Below are 22509 nucleotides of genomic sequence, written 5' to 3'. Positions count from 1 at the left end.
TTTATTCAGCGTGCCGCGCGCGCACGTCATGACAACCAGCGCTGGCAGGAAGGTATTTGATCAGTTTAGCAGGAGGAAAACAAAACTACAAATACGAAGTAAACAGGCGTTACACTCCGTGCGTAACACAAAGCAGGATCTGACTTTGTTTGTTTTTAAATATAGTCATTTTTACCACATTTTGATCACCAGCAGGTGATTTGAGATTTAAAAAAAGGTTGTTAACACTGGTACCATTCAGCGAACTAACAGACAGGTAAGTGTCACGCTGAGGTCAAAGTTTGGAGTCAGACAACAATAAATTCATCTTTCTGTTCTCAACATTCAAAGAGCGTCGTCCAAAAGCACTTCTGCTTTCAGAAGGCCAACTTCTGCCAAAGGATTCTGGGCTGTCGTGAGGTTATAGGAGTTCAACTAACCAGAAACACACAGACTGTAAACTCATGAGAACAGCAGCACCCAGGTGGGCACGCACACCCAGGTGGCACACACACCCAGGTGGGCACGCACACCCAGGTGGGCACACACACCCAGGGGCACACACAACCAGGGCACACACAACCAGGGCACACACACCCAGGGCACACACAACCAGGGCACACACAACCAGGGCACACACAACCAGGGCACACACAACCAGGGCACACACAACCAGGGCACACACAACCAGGGCACACACAACCAGGGCACACACAACCAGGGCACACACACCCAGGGCACACACACCCTGTGTCTACACAGTGCACACGTTAAAAACAATTCAAATGAGCAAAAGGAAGAAACAAAGGAACAAAGTATTTATACAAACCTAAACCTTTCAATAGTGGTTAAATTGAAGATTACATCTCTAAATATTTCAAACCAAACAGTGCAGCAATACCTGGAGAGATTAAAACACAATATGGCCAAATAAATACAAAAGAGAAACTCAGTGCAAATCAAGTCAGGAAATATAATTGGCAAATGATATTCCTATTATAACGATGCTGTCAATCACCAGTCTGCTCATTTCACCTTCAAAATGTTTGAAAGGTTCAGTTTATTCAGAAGCTGCTTTATTGTTGCTCATCAACACTGATAATAATAATAATAATAATAATAATAATAATAATAATAATAATAATGATAATGATAATGATAATAATAATAATAATAATAATAATAATAATAAGTTGCTGGGAGAAGTTGGCCTGTGAAGAAAGTTAGACTTCATGTTACTTCCTCTCCAACAAAGGCAGAACGGTCACAACAGTCAGGCTTTAGGCTTCAGGGTTGCAGCAGCTGCTTTCTGTTTGTGTGCTTCACTTCTTTGGAAACATTTCATATCTTATTCCTTCGTATCTCAGAGACCTCATGTCTGCTGCTAAAAAAGCATTTAAAAAAAACATAAAATTGAGCAGGATAAAATGTGTACACGTGTCTCTGGGTAAAACACCAAGATTATTGTAGACTAAGAGCTCGTGTGGGGGATTAAAAAGAGGAGAAGAAGAAAGCTATAGCAGTACCTTGAAACTTAAGAGCATACCGTGAACAGTTAGTGATTCACCGCAGGTTTGTCTTCAGATGCACTTTGCACACACAGGTACTAAATGTGCATCATAGTTAACTGTGATGTTGATCTATAGATACAGACGCCACGCCGAGTTGGGTCAGTGAAGAAATTAAGATTTAAGCATGTTTACATTTTTGCTGGAGGACAAACCTGTCGTGAGCCAGCTGTTTGTATCCAACATAACTTTTCATTAACAACTCATACAGCAGCCGACTACTTCAAACCTAAAAGAACCTTATAGAGTAAATGATAGAACTACGTCAGCCACCACATGTAGAGCACCGTCAGCAGCCGACCGCTCGGTGGAGAAACAGCCTTAAGATTAAAACTACAATCATCAATCTGACACCTTCAGTGAGCCAATCACAGTCAGGGGCATCCTTTCAGCCAATATCGATGGACAGTTTTACTATAACGTATGCTTTTCATTACGAAACACATCCTCTACATAATCTCCTCTGTGTGCTTTGTTTTAGTGAGACGGTGTTTTGAGGGGGAACAATGCAAAGTGGAATTGAGACAGAAGCTGAAACTCCAGCGTGCTGCGTAAATGTATATATCATTAAACTACTGATGATGACAATCCGTGTCCACGTATATTGCTGTAAAATGCCACCTGTCTGTCACGGCCAATAACACCTTTTGTTTGGACCGAATGATCCGGCGTCCCTGGTCCTCCTCTGGACGCTCTGCAACTACGACGGCTGAGACTCTGTCTCACAGGGGGCGCTGTGACTCGGCTTCCACCTCTTCCTCCTCCTGAACCACTTCTGCTCCTTCCTTCTCCTCCCCCACCTCCTCCTCCTGCTGCTGCTGCTGCTGCTGCTGCGGCTGCTGATCCTCTGATTGGCTCTCACTCTCTTCTTCTTTAGTGGGTCTTTCGTCTGCCCCCGACTCTCTCTCATCTGAGGAGAAGACATGTAAGTTAGACGTGCGTATGACCCAGAAGAGACAGAACAATACGGAAGGGTGAGAGAAAAAGAGCATTTCAGATCATGTGAATAGTTTGCAATGCAAGACATGATTGGCTGTTGGGAGTCAAAATCAGCAGTGAATCAAAGAAAATTTGCAACATTCCCTTTGTTAGGATTAACATAAATTAAACAAGAGCTGGAAGAAGCGGAGAACGTAAGAGGCTTTACTAACATCCCATAAAATCTCCCTGCTCAACTCAAACACAAACACACACGAGGCTCCGCTGTTACACATGGAACATCATACAATTACATAATCACAATCATTCTTTATCAAACGCTTAGTTTCAATCTAAAAATCTAACAGGATTCACAATGGAAATCCCTTTACACAGGAAATAATCCTAACTCCAGACTGTGAAACAGGCCTTCCTATGTGGTGCTTTCATATCCACTATTTATTTATTGAACTAGCAGAAAACATGCATCATGAAGTTTATTGTTGTTCAGATATGAACTGACCTGCAGTGCATTGTGGCCCTCTGAATGTGTTAACACTCAGATATACTCTAAAGGATCCATCTTTAGAATGAAAGATGGGCTTTGGGATGAACAACATGGGATTATACCTGGGATTGAGTAAAATGTGCTCAGTGTAGGATTAAAAGCATAATATTCAAATCTCCCACGCTCCCCTGAAGAAGTGTTAAATGATCAGACACACACTCTCACACTTTACGCACAAAATAATTCACAATTTAGACAATAAATTATGTAGATTGGAGCGCAAATCAGTTAATTAGGCAATCTGTCTAAATATGTTGTACACCGACCAGATCTGGGTCAAACAGGAATATCTTTTATTAGAATTAGTTTTTGGATTAATCCATCAGGACAATTCAGACAATACTCGATCAGCTGTTCAGCTTCTGTGATAAACTTTGCAGGATAGAATATGATGCATTTCCGAACACTGCTTGACCCGGGTCTGGTGAAGACATACAGTAACGGCTTAATTTAGTGAGATTAGAGATTAACATCTGCATTCTACAATGTTATGGATTCTACAGCGAAGAACAATCGATCCATTCTGGGGAAACCGGGTTTAAATGAAGCCAGATCAGACAGTGCAGAGAGAGGAGGGGAACCTGGACTCTGCAGAGGTGGGGTCTGAGGGTTCTTTGGACTCGGCTGGATCTGGAAACTGTGGACCAAATTCCACGGAGCCGGAGCCTTGGCTAGAGGCAAGATCACACGGTTAACCCCACTGGTCACTATCACGCAACACGTTAGTGAGCTCACAGGTCGGACAGGAAGGAACATGTGCTGAGGAAGGTTTCTGATTACTGCCACAGGAGCACAACCAACCTGGGTAACACAAACACTTACACAACATGTACACTTCAAATGCTAAAAGATACTAAATGTATCGTACTTCTATTCTTATTCTATTATTAGGCACGGGTGTTAAGAGTAACTGGTTATAGACTTTATGTTTATTACTCCATTGTTTGTATATTTCACGTTTTGAGCAAAATCTGGCACAAGAATCTATTTTAGGATTAATAAAGTTCTATGTGATCTCACATTAGCATGCCACCCTGCAGTACTTCCAAAGGGAGCAAAGAAATGTGCATCTGTTCTGGTTACTAGTGTGATTGACAACAAACAAGAAGGTTCTGTGTTCCTGGAAGGAAACATGTGAGTGTTGCACGCTCATCCTGAGATTTAATCTGGTAAACATTATGTATGAAAGAGACTGAGAGAACATCTAATGCCAGTTTAATTTCTCAATTCTAAAATGAAATGTCTTAAACCCTCTGAGGATGGATATATTGGTAGGTGGTAGTGTCTCACCTCGGATCAACAACAACTACAGATCACTAATGTTGGAAAAGAATCAAAACACAAACTCATGAAGAACTGGAGCGATGTTCTAAAAAGCATTCAATACGAGAGGTTAGGACATGAAGTAAGTAACATTAAGATGCACAGAACGTGTGAGAGAGAGTGTGTGTGTGTGTGTGTGTGTGTGTGTGTGTGTGTGTGTGTGTGTGTGTGTGTGTGTGTGTGTGTGTGTGTGTGTGTGTGTGTGTGTGTGTGTGTGTGTGTGTGTGCTGGTATTGGAACGCAGGGCTCGTCTTTCTTGCTGCTCATCTGTGTTTCTGTGTTTCTCAGTACCTCCAGAAGGGGGCGCGCTCTCTTCTGCGTCTGTCCCAGAACGTGGCGTTGGTCCAGGGGAAGGTGATTCTGCTCGCAGCCTCCTCTCATAGCTGAACTCTGGGAGCCTGGGAGCCTGAGGGCGTGTCTTCCTGGCCGGATTCAGGAAGTAGCAATACGCACAACGGAACGCTGGTGGTTGGAGATAGAAAGAGGGAAGGAGAAGAGATAAGAGATTGTATAATGTTGTATAAACACAAGTAAGTACCCAATGTACAGCTGTGTGTTTCTGTTCTTACCTAGATATTCAAACTCTTCTTTCAGAGCCATGCCGTTATGGCAAAAACACTGTTGGCAGACCAAAGCGTATCTATAGGAAGGAAGGAAGGAAGGAAGGAAGGAAGGAAGGAAGGAAGGAAGGAAGGACAGACGGAGGGGAAGAGAGCGTTTAATAGAATACTTTGGTGATGATCGATGCATTCCAGGAGTAACTTAGTGAACGTTCCTCTGCAGTAATCTGCCTGCAGTCTGTTCAGCCTCCTGTTTCCCAGAAGACTTTTGAAAAGCACCTCTGGCTGGAGATGCTTTTAATAATTGGTCCCTCATGTGGATGACTTGTGATGTTTTTGATATTTTATGATTCTGTAATTTGTTCTTTGTTTGTATTTTAAGTTGTTATGTGTTTTGCTTTTGTGTTTGTAACATTATTAATTGTAATGTTGCCTTTAGTGACCATGAGAATGTGAGTCAAAAGCTACTTCCACGAGGAGTTGTACAACCAACAAAAGGGTCTTTACCTGTTCTGTGGTCCGTCCCCTACCAGGTATTCAATGACTCGGTCCATGGCTCCCCTGTCTTTGGGCAGAATGGGTCTTGCTAATGGAGGACCGGGTGGGTGCATGCCTTTAAAGAAAGTCAACACAAATGGAAATGTATACACAAACACAGAGCAGAAAGCATTGCTTTCTTAAAATGTAGAAATGTTACAGCGACAGATTCAGGGTTTCACATTTCCTTTAAGCCGTCCTGGGCACTGAAGCTTTTACAACGCAGAATGTAGAAACCAGCTACAGCAGAGGCTTAATGCACACAGAGGAGCGTTTATGCCAAGCTGCATTCAAAGGCCTTACAACCTACCTACTCCTGGTATAGGAGAGCAGGGGGTCCTGGGGAGTGCACCATGGAGGACAGAGGCAGACAGAGCAGATCTCTCCGGTGGTCCTCCTGGAGCTGAGAGAGGGACATGTTCTGTAGGGAGAGCAACATGGTATAAAGGAACATACAGATGTCTGAAGCAACCAAGTCAAAGGCAACTGGGCTTGATGCTCCAGTTGCCTTTGACTCAGTACTTCATCCATGACCTGGACGCCTGAGGATCAGCACAGACACTCGGGTACTGACGGGTCACGGTGCCGTGTTGGCCCAGCAATAAAGTGTTGCGCTTACAAACTGTGATACTTCACCGCACTTCATGTTAAGTATCGCCGTGTGCACCCTTACCCACAGGTGTGCCCCCTGGTCCCAATTGGAGCCGTGCTCCAGGTGGTGGAGTCATTACCATGGCAACCGGGGTTCCCATCATCGGCATGGGTCTCATTGTTACCCCTCTCTGTCGAAGCTCTGCACAGAAGAGGAGAACTATTAACAGAATTGTTTTTAATCATTACATCGTGGTCTCTGTACACCTGTGGCCTGAGCTCCATCACTAACACCGCTCAGCAAACTGTAAACGTGACGCTTTATCTTTCTGTTATTGATGCGTGCCGTACCTTGCCCTGGCCTGGGAGTCATCTGAGGACGCATCGGAGTTGACTCCAGCTCCTACAACAGAACAGCAAACAAAACCAAGATACAATAAAAGATCAAAACTAAACAAACACACAGATACAGCAAATAAAAATAAAATACGGCACTCACAGCTTTTTTCTTAGCATCGGGATCAAATCGTTCCAGGATGAGTTTGGCGTTTTTGTACGTCTCTGTTTCCATCACTTCTTCCAGCTGGAAACACAAAGAAGGGAATCTTTCATTTTAACCCCCACCCTGAACTGTGGGCCCTCAGTTAAAGTGGGGATAAAGCAAATCTCAAATCCAAACCCAGCTCTTCAGATCTGCTTTTAATGTTTCATTTATGCATTTTAAATGTCCCGTTTCTCTTAATGTCATTTCTAATGTTATATGTACATGTCAAGCGTCTTTTAAAAGCGCTCTATAAATAAAATGTATTATTATTATAATGATTTATCTTGAGGTAGCGAGACCTAAACGTTGTTACATATAAAATAAATGACTAAAAGTAGCCGTTTTCTAAGCTTGTTGAAATGAGCTCTTACTAAAAGAAACAGTAAATAAAACATTAGGACGCAGCTGCAATGAATGAGCAGCTAGATTTTGTTAGACGAGTCGCTGTGGCAAGAAATACTTCTTTGCATATTGAAGAAAAAAAGACCCCATAACATTCAAACTCTCTTTAAACAAGTGGGTAAAACACAGATGAATGAAATGTGAACAGCGGAGAATTGGACACTTACTATCTTCTTTTTGGAAGCCTTTAAATCTTCAAGTTTATCATCTTAAAAACAGAAAAGAAGCAAAACTTTAGACAGTTCACTTTATCTTAAATCAGTTTAATCTTCGCCCTGTGTGTAACAGCAGACAGGTTTACTACTGGAAACAACACACGAGTTACAATAACAGTGCGATGAGTTTCGATGAGGGAAACGCAGGTAATCAATATGATGTAAGAATGTGCAGTCAAAGTGTCGTTTGATGAATCCTAAAATTAACAAAGGTGTGAACGAGATATGTTAGACGGACAACTTACTGTTTCTCTCAGTGCGTTTGGAAAAAAGAAAAACCAACAACTTCCTGATGAACCACACCCTGAGGACAAGGAAGAAACATTATGAAAGTAATGTTTGAAGAGGACACGTCTGCACTCTGCACATGGTGGTGAAACAACATGAGCACTCACAGCACAGGGTACAAGAAGAAGGGCATAGCCATGACTAGTCTCTGCAACCATTGTTCAGGTAGGTAGAGACAGTACACGACCAGAGAGATCAACAGGTACAGGACCGACGAGTAGAGCAGCAGCCGGCCGACCCACAGCTGGAGACGGATCAACACACAAACAGTGATGAGAAAAGAAGCAACAGTTGGAGAATATGACCGCACGTTTGCCGACTCTTTACCTTTTGTAAACGTTGGTTTTTGGCTCTGAAGTCCTCCAGCTCTTTAATCTCCTACAACGGAAACATGGAGGTTAAAGGTTATTTAAGTGCAAAGACTCTCAAAGAATCAAATGTTAAAGTTCAACAATTGTGAGTCATGTTCTATTTGTTCTCCGATTCCATTCGGCATACTCGAATGTTAGTTACTTTGTTCAGGTTGTACAAGTAAACACCACGTGCCATCTTCTATTTAAAAAAGTGACCTTTCACACCAACCAGGATTGATGACATCAGCTGGATAACCATGTCAAACATCGAATCTGTGTGATCATCCAATAATTCAATAATCCTGCTTTTGAGACGGGCCTCAGTTGATTGTGCTGTACGTTTATCTTCATTATAAACAAACTAAGCATGCTTTATTAGAATGCACTCATGCTGTATGGAAGAACTCAGGGAAACGGAGCGACTAAGAAAGACATGGCAAACATTTCCTGTGCTCCTAAGCATTGTGTGAGTGCATACAATCAGATACACTGTGCAACCAGTACCTTGTCATGGTTCTCCAGCTGCTCAACTGTGGTGGGCTTTGTCTGGATTGAGGATCAAAAGATAAAAAAAGATGATCATCAGACATATTACCACTGGGCCTCACAGCGTTGCTCACAGCCTGCAGATTCAGAACTGTTTGATTTGACAGTAAACAATAAGCCCCGTTCCAGTAATCACATGCTTACTTATGACTCATCAAGAAGTCAGTTTCTGCTTCATTTAAATATCTCGGATAAATAAAAAGCTCATCTTTAAATCTGTACATGTGTATATTTATACTTCCTCTTCTTTTTCTGAAGAATGAATGTATTCTAAAACCAAGGGCAGCACTTTCTAATGCCCGCTCTCTCTCTCGGCGTCTCGCTCTGTGACTTCTCCAGTATGTCTAAAAATAGTAGGTCTATATGAATTTCATCTAGCTCGGGCGCAGGGTTCACTGTGTCGACAGCTAACACGCTCCAATTATCTCACATACTGTCATCAAGAAAGTAGAACACAAAATAATTTTAAACCATCCATTATGAATTAGTTGCTCAGAAATATATGTGTTTGGCACTTGTCAAGGCCTGTGAAGTACCTCGCCTATTTGAAATGGTATTTTGTGTCACTTTAATCAAAGAGTAGCACATGTTGAGAAGTGTGATAACTGCTACAGAACAAACACTGAATAAAACGGAGACCTTTAAATGTCACTATTTTAAGAACTTGGCTGGTCAGAGCAGAGAGTCCGTCTTATCCAGTTCTGTCTGTCTACAAGTGTTGCCTGTATATTTTGGAACTGATATCAAGATTTTACTAATACTGGCCGACGTCCTGCATGACTTGAACCTATGTTATTTATCAGCCCTATATATTAAATGTTCTGTGATGCTGATCCCAGATCTCTCCCCCTGAAGAGTTCAGGCCAACATTAAGGTTTGATGCTAAACCGGTAACGTCAATATTTTTCCTCTATTTCACTTGCTTGTATATTTTTTTACTTAAACCTGAAGTGTTTTTGACTCCACTTACCTTCCATCGGGATATCAAGGCCCCCATATCTGATAATCACAGTAGTCTCTTCTTGTATTCCTTTGTTTCACTGTGGAACAGAAAGTCTCTGTTAGCACATTATAATGATGTTAAACACAAACATGTCAGCCCTGCTGTTACATTTACACAAAACTTACATCCTTGCAGGATTTAGCAACACAATGGTTGTCTTTGTTGTTGTGGATTTACTAAGGAAATCTTAGCTTGTGATATAACTTAGAATACCAGAAAGATGTAGTACATATAACATATTCTGTCATATCTTCAACACGGACAAAGTGTTCATTCTACATGACCAATACAAACGATGACAGGTGTGATTTACCTATAACAGGTAAATTAGATAAGACTGATCATGACAGTGTTTTATCATGGCTGTCATTAAAGCAAGAGAAAAGGTGTGAGTTTACCATTAAGCAGAGAGAATAACAGACAACAGCATACAATCCTGGGCTTCATGTATAGCTTTCAAAGCTTTCTAGACTTGGATTTTAAAAAGTTCAAACTAGTTTTGTAATCTTTCAAGCCTAAAATGGTAAAATACTTGTAGCTAGCAATAGCCTCAGGGTGGTCACCAGACATACATGATAGTAATGTTACAAAGTTAACTGCTTTTTCGTTAAGACCTCCCATGTACAGCTTATATCTGTTTGCAGGCAAAGACGTTATTTAGCTTTCTCCTTTCCCACGAGACAGTTAAAGCGGAAGTTACTTCATATAATGCACGTTTACAGCTAGCGTTAACTTATGGAGTCACAGCTACCATTAGCTTTCACCCCGCCAGCAACAGTAACGTTATATAACCATCACGGTACCAGAAGGAGAGACCGTTCGTAACTTAGGCTTTAACTTTCTTTGTTTTGAATTAACGCTAAATAATATTACACCTAAAGTGTAACGTTACGTTAATTGTTAGCATATGTTAACCGCTCCACAGGCTAGCTACTGGAACAATAACAATAACAGACCAACCGTCACCAGCAACACGCTGTGTTTAAGGTTGTTCATCTTCATTAAACCTTTACTTTAAATAAATACTTACATTACGTATGTTTCTGTTAATCGGCCATTTAGTCAAATTAGCGCAGAAACTAGCAAACAGCAGACTTTCGCTGTTACTTTAACTGACATCTCAACTACCAAGCGTGAGTCGGCGCGGCGTGGGAACGTAACCTACGTGACCCACGGATGACGTAATGCCGGAGCAGTGGTTGATGTGTTTCCCAGAGTTCTTTGCGTTGTAGTCTTTTCTGGCCCTTTGCTCAAATCATGAAATGTTCACCCTTTTGGGAGTGTTTAAGCGTTAAGATTAAAAGGACTGCATTCAGAAACAACTTGACAGAGTTTTCTAAATAAATAAAAAAGTAAAATAGTCCTATTTCCCTAAACACCACTGTTCCAAACACTTAAGTGATTTATTTTACCGTATGGACTTGTATATAGAGTTGAATGCATGCTAGTGTCCGGCAATTAATCAACAACAGTTATTAAATATGTACCACGTATCATCAAATAATAAATATCCACAGAAAATAATAAAAAGCCAAACATCTAGGCTGTAGATGAGGAATAATAGGCTATAAAAAAATCATCAATAAACACCTAGATGTCTAGTGTGTGTTAAGATGTGAGTCACATTTTTCGCCTCTAGATGTCGCACACATTTTATAATTTCATGGGCTTTCATTATGCAGTGCAGTATTCAATGTGAGCAGATCAGTGGGGCAGATAATTGTATATCTTTATTGGGTTGTCATTAAATTCTAATGATATCATATTTTATAATTAAAGAATGAAAGGAAATGTTGACATGTCACCATGTATTTCTTTTTTTAATACAATCACCTGAAAAAAACAACTACACATATGCATTAAATACAGTTATTATTGTAGTTATTCTTACAATAATACCCTCCTGGTGCAGTGTTTTGAGACCACGGACTACCTGCACATGGTTTAGGTAGCAGATTATTTTATACTTTTCCTTTTAGTAAAAGGGATTTATTGTGCTAAACAAATCTTTCTGCCTGAATGTCACACGCGCAAACAAATCAGGTCCCAGCTCAGTTCCTCATATGTTCCCATAGTGTTTCCAACGTTATCACATTGAAGAAAATGTTGTGAAGTCTAATATTCAGCAACATTTTCTCAACTCCCAGTTGAGCTGTTTCAGATTAGGCTGCAGTGTGCAGAGATTTGGCCTTCAGTTTTAATGCGTACAGCTTACCCTGGAGTCTGAAGAGTTATGGGCCTAATAAAACTCTCTCTCTTTTTACTCCTCTGTCTCACTCTCTCTCACTCAGTCACACACCCACACACACACACACACACACACACACACACACACACACACACACACACACACACACACACACACACACACACACACACACACACACAATGCTGATGTATATTATAGCCATCTTAATACTGATGTTATTTCCGTTTCATTAACCCATAATGAATTAAACACAGAATTAAAATGAAAAGGGGGGACTCTTTATTTTTATTTATTTGTATTTTAAGCATAGGTTACAACTCTCCGGAAGGCTACCCTGTTTACACAGAGTGTCTGTGAGTGGGACAAATACATTTTGCAACAGTAATCACATTAGAGTAGAGATTGAAAAGTGTTTTTATTAAAAAATGTTATCGTAAATATTTTTGTTTTATTATAAGCTGGTTGTATTTATTTATTGAACAGTAGTCAACTTTACATGACACTCTGAACAGATATGCCTCAATATATGTAGTCTATAACTGTAATACCGGCAGCTTTTAATTATTTATCATTTGAATGTGGCAAAAGTAAAACTCTAAAAGTAAGTACGATTTAATTTATAACACCTTTTGATTTAAAGTTACAACGTGCTTTACAAGGGGAAAGAGTAAGAGTAGGCCTATAATAAATGCAGGGGGAGACCACGTGCTAAATTGGCTAAAGACGTAATTAATCCGCGTTGTAATCTTAATTAAAAAAAGCTCTAACATGCTTTTACGTTATGCTGTGGTGCGATTGTGGCACTCAACTGGTGCGGCTGTAAGACCCTGGTTTATATATAATAGAGGTGTTTAATAGTGGCCCATGGCACAAAGACACTTCAGTTTGGGGGGGTTGAACATTTATTGCACTTGGCAGTCAGTGAGTGTCTGTCAGAAAAAGGAGACACCTGCTCGAGGACAAACGTCCATGCCGACGCACAGCGCGTGACGTTGGGCTGGATTTGCTGCTGCGCGGCCTCACAAGGTAAGTCTCCATTATTCTGCTGGGTACAGTCGCAAGGTTGATTTTCAGATCACATTCCATCTCTATTAAAAACATGTGATCCTTCTTTATATTTCTTCATCTTCCTTTGTTTAGTTTGTAGACTACAAAGGTTTAATGTTACAAGCCTGTAATACATTATATGAGCACGACCTAAAACAGTGTTTAAGGAGGGAAATACTGTGCTAAATAGTTTAAATGCTAGGCCTGCCTTTTCAACATATGCACATCATTTTAATTATTTTCCCATTATGTATTTACTTACACGATAGCGCGCAGTGATATGGGTTAAGGGATGTTACTTTAATAATTAATTTGTTTCATGTGAAAAGGGGAACAATGACTTTCAGGACGTCACACTTTAATAACATTATTTATAATAATAATAATAATAATAATAATAATAATAATAATAATAATAATAATAATAATAATAGCAATAACAACAATATTATTATTATTATTATTATTGTATTCGTTTTAGATCCGATCCTAAAGACTGTAGTTCACGGGATTTTACTATATAAGCATTATTAACCTAATTAATTATTGATGTGTTAGATGCTGTTTGTCACAATAACGCTGGTAACTAAACATTAAAGCACAAAGCTAACTGGAAATAATTGGTTTGCTGTTTTATTCCCATAGTGTTGCGTTTACTTTCATTTCGCTGTGTACGTAAACACGTGTTGTGTTAAACATGAGAGCGACAGCGTTGTACTCCACCAACATGTTGAAGGATATAATAAGATCAAAACGTTGCTGAAAATGGGTTGAAAGAGATAACGACACTGTTCTTCTGCTGAGCATTAAATAGTCAATTAGACATAATATTTATATTGCACTAAACACCTTTAAGGTATTTATATTGCTTCAGGGGTTTCTGGTGTTTCAGCAGATGATATGTGATGATCTAAATAGAGCCATAATGCACATTTAAGGGCAACATCTGGTTTGCTAATTTAGTACAAAATGTTACAGAAAACTTCACTCTGGCTGCAACAAAGGTATAAGTCATCCACCTTTATGGGATGTAACCAGGAATAAAACCCCACCTACGAATCTGTTGGTGTAAAGAGTGCATATCAATCACCTGGAGTCACTGTAGTCCTATGAGTGTGTGCATCAGAGAAGCATCCATAAACACCTGCAGTGAGAGAAACACATCCTCTGGTGACTGCTGTAGACATCGGCTGAGTTCATATGGAAACTAAACATCAGCACTCATACACTACCCAAAGGATTGTTAAACAAAAACTATTGGTATTTTTCACAGCAGGAAAAACAGGTGTTATTAATAACATTACTGACTGAAATGCAGCTTCCACTTTATTACGTACAGCCGTCTAAATGTCTTCTGGGGAGAACAAAGGCCTGTTGATTTTGGCAGGGGAACACACATGTATATTGTATATCATAAGCATCATGCAAAACTAACATACATGCTTGTAATTCGCATTATATTTCATGAGAATGACGTGCACGTATCAAAAAGCCACTCTAGCCCATGATTTACATCTCATACACACTCAGGGCCTTGTCTTTCCACAGGGACGCAAACAGAAAGGTAGTGAGCGGCGTTCCCTCACCATCTGCCCATCGTTTTATCTCTCCAGAGCTTAATGAAGTCATGAACTTGAGCTGATTATATGTCCACAGGCTGGGGAAGATGGAGAGGACAGAGAGCCCATCCCTTTCTTATGTTATAGCTAATATAGTTCATTTGTATTTAGGTAGGTCTGTTCTCAGGTTTATCTGAGGTTGGTGAAGGACTGCTTTAAACAATCTTTTTTATCACTAAAATATTAAACTGAAGTGCCATTTAATGGTCTTTACTTGAGTGTGTGTGTGTGTGTGTGTGTGTGTGTGTGTGTGTGTGTGTGTGTGTGTGTGTGTGTGTGTGTGTGTGTGTTGAAGAAGCCTTAATCTGCATCATTGAGACATTGTTGTGTCACATGCATCTATTCAGCAGCACTTTAATCAGCAGTGCCTACAGGCTGATTAAAAGGCGTGACATAATCCAACCTATTATGCACTCGATAGTCAGCTACATAAAAACATTTAAGAAACAACTTCCTTTCTTCACACAACACACTGATGTGCTTCAGTGAGATGTTCTCATGATGAGTGACAAATATCGTTTGATTGTATCCACAGATTTATTGAGCAATAAATGTGAAAATCCCCAAACATCACAAGGGTTTCCTTTCACAGAGCTTTTATAGCTTGTGGCCTATTTAATAAGGGAATTACCTAAATGTAACCTGAGGAAAACTCTTTAAATAATACTGTGACTGCAGGCCGACCACTTGTCTGCTACCAGTTGAGTTACTGCTGCTATATTAAATAAGTATGAGTAGTTATCTAAGGGCAGTGATGTGTCCCCACGTCATACATTATCATCTGCATGTGCACATACAAACCTACTGGCAATGCAACACAAGCGGGGTGATGATATCAATCTCACTGCCGTAATATTCTTTAGTGAGTTGTTGTACTAAATTCCATAATTTAACAGTTCTGAAAATGGAAGTCTGAACTTGTGATGCAAAAAAACACCAATATTTCTGCTAACAATGTTTTGGTGTGTAAATAGGCTACACAGATCTGAAGATGTTCAACACTGTCATTAAACACAGTTTTACAAATACAAGTATGGGTTGTTGCCCTACTTTATACTCGTCAATCACGCAGCTACAATATTTCAGTGAAAAAAAGATGATGAAGGTAAACAATTTATCATCTCAGCTGAGTGTGAGTGTGTTCTTCTAACTGGAACAAAAGACAGGAAGGTTGATCCCAGACGATAAAACCCCATTTAAAGGGCTCTAAAGTACATTTAGCTCAAACTAAGCCTTGTTTATGGACGTCTAAAAAGGCTGGATTTCATGCAAGAATTGTATTCTGCACATTGTGGTGTGGTATTACAAGTCGGACATATCCAAGAAGTCTTATGACAATCAGTGTGTGCATGCAAAAGGGTCTTTGCTTATAGGCTACAGACATAACACTTACTACATGCTTAAATTTAACCTCCTGGCAATGTATTTATATTTTATATGTGTGTGTGTGTGTGTGTGTGTGTGTGTGTGTGTGTGTGTGTGTGTGTGTGTGTGTGTGTGACATGTCCTGCCTTTTTAATTGTACTCAGCAGACCCGTTTTGGGCCGGCTCAAGGTCAAAGACTGTGTTTTCTTCACTTCCCAATAGAGGTTGTTTCATTGGGGGTAATGAAGAGTTGTGGTGATAGGGTTTATATTTAAATAATATTTATTTGTCTTGCTGGGGTTATGTCACGATGCAGAGCTAAGTTTATATTAAATATTGATTATACATTTAGGGTTTAGGAGAAAGACGTCCAGTGTCTGACTCTTTCTATAGGTGTTGTTAGAGTAGTGGTCAAACAGCCTGTTAGAATTTAAAGTATTTTTAATTGTCCATGTATTTACCAAGCTGCCCATATCCGTCAAAGTCTGACTTTGGCTCCATCCCTTCACCGTTTTTGACGGAGAGCGGCGCAGCTCGGCTGGACCATGGCTCCGCTCCGGGGAGAGTGTCGGAGGACCGGGGCTGCGGTCACCACGAGCCACGACAGCAGTTTCCTCCTCCGTGGAAATGGACTGTGCACCAGGCGAACCGTGCCTTCACCTCCGCGCCGCCGTCCGAAGCTGTTTACCACGAGTACCAGGGCGTGCCGTCCTCAGCGGAGACGGTCTTCACCGCCGGTAAAGACCGCGTCCTGTACGGCGGAGCGCTTTACGGCGGCTCTGGTCCCCGTTGTCACGCACAGGATTTTGCTGGAGACCCGCAGAGTTTCCCGGGTAGATACACGGCGTTCAACCCGGACTCACAACTCCTCTTCCCGGCAGGTCAAAGCAGGGTCCTGCCGCCGGTTTTCGACCAGTTTTTCGACGGTGCCGAAGAGGGAGTGGACCCGAGAGCGCAGATTAAACATGAGAGCAAAGAGCAGAAAGAGACGAACCGGGCCGAATGCACGAGCTGTCACACCGGGGAGAGCAAGGTGAGGGCGGGGTCAGAGTCCCCCCATCCTGGGAAGGAAGACGAGGAGGATGCACCCTTATCCAGCGGCAGTGGAGGAGACTGCAGTCCTGCCCCGAGTAAGTGGAAGACACACAATAGACTTCCAGGATTCCGATGAGAAAATGTAGATAACGATATAAATTCCTAATTCAGACCACGTGGAGACCTTTAGCATCTCCTACAGCTGTTTCTGGAGTCACCATGCCCACGTGCAGTTAATATATAAGATATTTAATATCCCACGTGTTTGAATACAAATATTACTAATAGGTATTATCATTTCTATATCTTCCGGCGACTCCTTCCATGTTCTTAAATATAATAAGCAACTCGTTCGGCTATAAACTGAGAAAACTGCCTGAAAATGGCGGCACGTGAAATTCTGTCACGAGCCGGAATAGGCCCAAACTGGGCAGCAGAGATCATTTAAAGACCTTTTGGCTTGGTAAAATAAATACTAATACCTCTTTTATATATATGTATTTGTTGTATATGTTGCTATTTTGTGTTTATTCAATATAATATACTTATATTTATTTAGAATAGGTTCGTCTTTTTTTTATTATTTCTTTTTAGAATGAAGCTATTGCAGGACTGAATGTAACGTTATTATCCACGTGTTTCTTTCTATAATACATGTCTAAAACCTAAGCAATGTATTTCATGTCCCAACATATAACCATAGAATATCTCTCAAAATGAATATGCGTTTAAAATCGTACTTTTATAATTATTTAATTATTATTTAATTTCCCTACGAGTCTATTTTATATGCGCTGACAAATGTGATTATTTATCAATGTACACACTAAAGTTATTTAGTGTTCATGTGATCCATGTGGGCCTAAATGTACACATTTGCAGATCTAGAAATGTAAACAATGAACCTAATATGAACACGAGTGTAGTGAGAGAACTCACAGCCACACAGCATGAAGGTCATGTTAACTTCTTGAACTCACTGTTTTGACTAAGACCTTGACATTAACCTTAGATTAAAAGTTACAATTATTATTCAAATTAAATTAATCTTGTGGTTTAAAATATGCTTCCACTATTCTTCATTGTAAACACACTGGACCTATTCTAAATGATTATAATTCTGTTATTGTCTTCTACCAAACTGTGACAAGTATAAGGTCATTTGGTTGTAATAACCCTGTTCTGTGTTGTCCCTCTGTCTCCAGCAGAGCCCTGTGTGAGGAGGAAGAAGCGGTGTCCTTACTCCAAGCTGCAGATCCGAGAGCTGGAGAGAGAGTTCCTATTCAACATCTACATCAACAGGGACAGACGCTTGTGGCTGTCCCATCGTCTGCACCTGACAGATCGGTGCGTGCATGCTGCAGTATTTCTTTCATTACATTTCATACGCCAGGACTGTCTGCACCCAAGTCCTGATTCACTGACTCACATATGAAAGATCTGTAGAAGAATACAAGCTGCTGCTGTGTTTGGTGTACCACTGCACTGCCTTGTTGGACATGTGTTGTTGATTGTATGTATAATAAGTCAAATATCCACTGGGGGACAACAACATTTAGTTTATGTTATCTAATCCTATCTTAATCACCATGCTGGTGTCTTGTTCCACTTGTTAGCAAATTGCTATGGAAGTATGCTAAGCATGAATACATTGTTTATATCAAATCAAATGTTATTTATATCGCCCAATATCACACATTTGTCTCAGGGCTTTACAGGCTGCACAGTTTACGACACCCTCTGTCCTTAGACCCTCAATAAAAGCTCAGGGAGAGCGACTGAGGACGGATCCCTCTCCCAGGGGGGGAGACGTGCAGTAGATGTCGTGTGAACAGAATAAACAACATTATAAAATTACAACATAGACGTTGGATTTGAACCTTTAATAATCCTACAGTCAACAGTGCAGAACTTATTTGCTTCGTCGTTCTGTTTGATATCATTATGAAAGAATATCTTCAGACAAGACAAGTGAAGATGTCACCTTCAGCTCAGGGTTAAGTAATTAAGTAACACACTACAACACTACACTACATACAACTGTTAGTTGTTAGAAGGGTTGGTGTGTTGGTCTGATATGTTGCTTTCATTTTGAAAAGATCTTCATCTGAGGTAGAACAGCACGAAGAAACAGTAAAAACATGTTGCTATGTTCTCCCTTGTTGATCCAGACAGGTGAAAATCTGGTTCCAGAACAGAAGAATGAAGGAGAAGAAGCTGAAGAGAGAGAGAACGCTGTACCACGCAGGATATCACCTGTTCTTCTGATGAATGACGGCATACACAAAGTGTGTGACAACTCTGCAAACCACGTCACAGGTTAAGTGAGACATCCATGAAGGTAAAAGCGAACAGATAAAAGGATAAATGCAGATCCTTCCTGCCATTAAAAGGAGAACTCGAACATCCTGAGCGTTAAAACAAACACCTGCTCTGTTGAATATCCTGCATCGCTCCTGATGTTCACCTGGAAAACACCCAGAATGCTCCTCTTGCCTTAAACCTGACTTCCCTGTGAGGTCACGTGGCTGAGTGTGAAGAAATGAACGCTCTCGGCCTCGGACCTCCGTGTCCTATAAATACTGAGGAATGCAAATACATTCAAAAAACTAAATCTGGAGAAGCATCAACACAGAAGCTCTTTATACGCTCGGCCATGGCGTCTCGTGTTTTGGACTCCACACGTCTGTTTGACTGATTTCTCTTCCTGTGTGCTTTGATGTTGACAATCATATGTGTTTAAATTCTATATTTATCTGAATTGATGTCCCGATTATGAATTATAAATCCTCTTGCTGTTCATGTGCATTTGTATATAATTAAAGGTATATAACTAATGGCAATAGCCTATACTTATACCTCATAAAATCTAATTTAACCATCTATTTAGCATATTAATATAATCACAAGCGAAGACAATCTAAATTAATTAATTCTTCTTATTATCTGTGACATTTCATATCATTATTGTTGCCATTTTGCTTCTGTGTTTTTAGCTAAATATTAGTGTAATCATATTTATGTATCTTTGATGCTTTTATTGCAACATGCAATTTGGATTTAATTATATATATTCATGTATTATGTTTCTATAGTATGTAATAAAATATTTCATACAATATCTCTGTTTTAAAATGGCTGAGTTTGTTTTTCTTAACTTATTAAAACAAGAAGAAGAAGAAGAGGAAGAGGAAGTGTGTAATCCTTCATTTGATGTTAAAACCTTGAGTTAAGTTTTACGATACGATTTCATTTTTATTAAATGTATTTGTAATTTACAAACGATTCAATGCCTTCATGTCAGATTTGGTGGCACGAACAAGACACTTTTAAAACGTGTTATATATTATAAATTGTCTTATAAAATAAGAAAATAACCACACAAACATTGTTTATTTTAAATGCTTGTTTATTGCTGTTTGAGGCCGTTCACAGGAAGTTGTGTGAATGTTTCTACATAGTAATAAAATGAAATGAACATCATGTGTGATCACTCCTGCAGCAGAAAGTATACCCAGCAGCACTATTAAATAGGCTCACATTTCAGTTGGATGATAAACAAAAGCATAGTAAGTAAAACAGGTTGTTAAGCAGATCATTGCTGCTCCAGGTGACACTAATATAAAATGTTATTGTCCAACTATAAAAGAAAAAAGGAACAAAACGGCGTCTTCGTGTTCTCTTCTTTCCACGCTGGGGTCCCGACCCAGACTTTGAACAACACTGGAAACACACAGTGAGTCCAAGGCTGCAGAGGAACCTTGAACCGCAAAAGCACCACGACACAACACAACACACACCGACACACACACACCATTTCCTCAACTTAATGACTTTTATTGGGGCAATACAGACGGTCTGCTGTCCCTCTCTTTCTTCCTCTTGTCTCACTCATTCACTCAGTCTGTGTGTGAGTACGGCTGCGAGTGTGTGTGTGTGTCTGTGTGTGTGTGTGTGTGTGTGTGTGTGTGTGTGTGTGTGTGTGTGTGTGTGTGTGTGTGTGACGAAAGAGACAAGGAGATGAAAGGAGAGATTGTGTTTCTGGTTGGAACTAAAGGCTTTCAACCTAATGACCCACAATAAACTGCACCTCTGGAGCTTTTTCTTTTTTACCAACACAAGCAAATTTAAACACTTTAATTTATAAGCTGCTAAGAATTGTGTTGTTTTAATCTTTTTACTTTTTATATTTGTTACAGTCCTAAAGAAACTGATAATGTAGTAACGGCAATCGTACACAAGTACAAATAGTAATAGTAATAATAGGAGTATTTGAAGTATTATGTTTATTCTATTTGATTTAAGAAGGGACACAAACCAACATTGAACATTAATTAAAATAAACACTTTAGTCAATAATGCAAATGTGCCAGACTTAACCACACAGGCTGTATTTCATCCTGAGTCGCTGGCAGGTTGATGGCATTAAAAGAAAAGAAGGAGACGAAAGACAGAAATGATTCGTGCATGTGTGTCAGCATCAGGAGCAGAAGCCTGAGAGTAGAAGCAGTGAATATATATATATATATATATATATATATATATATATATATATATATATATATAGTTATAGCAGCATGTGTGGTTGGAAGGAGGACACGCAGTATTATTAGTTGAAGTAAGATTTGTATCAGTAGTAATAGTGCCAGTAGCAGTAATAGCAGTTGTAGTAGTTGCAATAATAGCAGTATTGAAACTAGAAATAGAAACAATAGTAAAAATAAATGTAAAAATGTATAAATGGTTTAAAACACACCATAATGTAGCAGTGTTTATTAATCACAAATAATGAATAATAATAAAGCGCAGTTGTGATAATAAATATAAATATTAATACATTAAAACACTTAATAAATGTTTGTATACAACCGATAACAGCAATAACAAAGAAGTCCTACTACTTATAGAAAAAGTAATATTTCGCTATCAGATAATTGAGGGCAACTTTTGTGGCAGTAGGTTGAGCTTGACCCCCACCTCCACCTCCAGTCATGCTGCCACCTAGAGGTACTTACTGCAGTAACATGAATCCTCAAGGGTCCAGCTAAATGAAATTATAAGCGCTGATTCATGTGTTTTCATTTTTATTATGGGACCAGTTGACAAGGTTTATACTAAGTTGATAAAATGCCAAATAAAAAAAGAATGTATTAAAGTGCCCCCCCCCGCGTGATAAAGTTTGGTACATTGTTTGAACTCATCCGGCCAGCAGATGGCGCTAAACGTGCAGAAGAACCAGACGAGCGATCAAGGTCTATGTTAATAGGTTCGTTTGTGTCTTTAGGCCACGCCCCTCGCCCTGCCCGTCATCCTCGGCAGCCAATGAGACTTCACTTTCATACTCAAACATGGGCACAGTGATGGTGAATGGACAAAGTCGTTAAACTCGTTTGGCATGAGCCCAAATATGGTTTTCAGTAAGCTAAATATGTTTCATAGAGAGACAAAGAGACAGAGAGACAAAGAGACAGAGAGACAAAGAGACAGAGAGAGAGAGACAAAGAGACAGAGAGACAAAGAGACAGAGAGAGAGAGAGAGACAAAGAGACAGAGAGACAGAGGTGTTTCCCAAGAAAGTCGCCCTCTTTGCACCGTTGTGATCATGCATGTTTGCAGATATTGTAATGGGGGGTCATGTCTGTTGTTGGCGCACTCCTCAGTTATTTAAGAAAAATTCAAACTCAGAATCAGGTCCCAATAAAAAAAACATCCAAAGAAAAATATGTGTATTTCAAGAACGCAACGGAATTGTAGGTATGATATTAGTCAATTAATAGTAAGCAGACGACTCAGTGAGTAATGTAATAAATGACATCTTTAAAACGAGTCCACGAGCTGT

General features: G+C 39.9%; 2 protein-coding genes across 5 annotated transcripts; one reads left to right on the top strand and one right to left on the bottom strand.

Annotated features, from left to right (window-relative positions):
• Positions 1 to 682: 682 nt before the first annotated feature.
• On the bottom strand, positions 683 to 10551 carry lnpk (lunapark, ER junction formation factor). 4 transcript variants are annotated; one of them, XM_029449346.1, is made up of 16 exons: positions 10426 to 10551; positions 9363 to 9432; positions 8351 to 8392; positions 7821 to 7871; positions 7601 to 7737; positions 7451 to 7509; positions 7158 to 7198; positions 6544 to 6627; positions 6396 to 6447; positions 6127 to 6246; positions 5764 to 5874; positions 5424 to 5529; positions 4926 to 4996; positions 4648 to 4818; positions 3615 to 3704; positions 683 to 2457 (listed from the first exon to the last, which is right to left on the bottom strand). In XM_029449346.1, the coding sequence occupies exons 2-16, from the start codon at positions 9387 to 9389 to the stop codon at positions 2270 to 2272; spliced, it is 1350 nt and encodes a 449-aa protein (XP_029305206.1). In that variant the 5' UTR covers positions 9390 to 9432; positions 10426 to 10551; the 3' UTR covers positions 683 to 2269. The 4 variants fall into 4 exon arrangements, with proteins under 4 accessions (XP_029305206.1, XP_029305208.1, XP_029305207.1 ...); XM_029449348.1 differs by having other exon boundaries at positions 5764 to 5856; XM_029449347.1 differs by lacking the exon at positions 10426 to 10551 and adding an exon at positions 9794 to 10006.
• A 5535-nt stretch (positions 10552 to 16086) lies between these two features.
• Positions 16087 to 19611, top strand: LOC115019768 (homeobox protein Hox-D11b-like). The gene is made up of 3 exons (XM_029449350.1): positions 16087 to 16765; positions 17876 to 18017; positions 18842 to 19611. Exons 1-3 carry the CDS (start codon positions 16087 to 16089, stop codon positions 18936 to 18938), a joined length of 918 nt encoding a protein of 305 aa, XP_029305210.1. The 3' UTR covers positions 18939 to 19611.
• The last annotated feature ends 2898 nt before the right edge of the window (positions 19612 to 22509 follow it).

This window comes from Cottoperca gobio, chromosome 15 (genome assembly GCF_900634415.1).
Source record: "Cottoperca gobio chromosome 15, fCotGob3.1, whole genome shotgun sequence".
NCBI classification, from domain to species: Eukaryota; Metazoa; Chordata; class Actinopteri; order Perciformes; family Bovichtidae; genus Cottoperca; species Cottoperca gobio.
The sequence above is the reverse complement of the archived record's forward strand: the minus strand, read 5'-3'. Positions and strand labels throughout refer to the sequence as shown.

Excerpts from the sequence above, each read along its gene's own strand:
- lnpk (XM_029449346.1), bottom strand. The coding sequence starts at position 9,389 with ATGGGGGCCTTGATATCCCGATGGAAG. Across the intron at positions 7,872-8,350 it reads AGCTGGAGAACCATGACAAG|GAGATTAAAGAGCTGGAGGA; the intron begins GTACTGGTTGCA and ends TTTCCGTTGTAG. Across the intron at positions 7,510-7,600 it reads TTCTTCTTGTACCCTGTGCT|GGTGTGGTTCATCAGGAAGT; the intron begins GTGAGTGCTCAT and ends CCTTGTCCTCAG.
- LOC115019768 (XM_029449350.1), top strand. The coding sequence starts at position 16,087 with ATGTATTTACCAAGCTGCCCATATCCGTCAAAGTCTGACTTTGGCTCC. Across the intron at positions 16,766-17,875 it reads AGACTGCAGTCCTGCCCCGA|CAGAGCCCTGTGTGAGGAGG; the intron begins GTAAGTGGAAGA and ends CTCTGTCTCCAG. Across the intron at positions 18,018-18,841 it reads CGTCTGCACCTGACAGATCG|ACAGGTGAAAATCTGGTTCC; the intron begins GTGCGTGCATGC and ends TTGTTGATCCAG.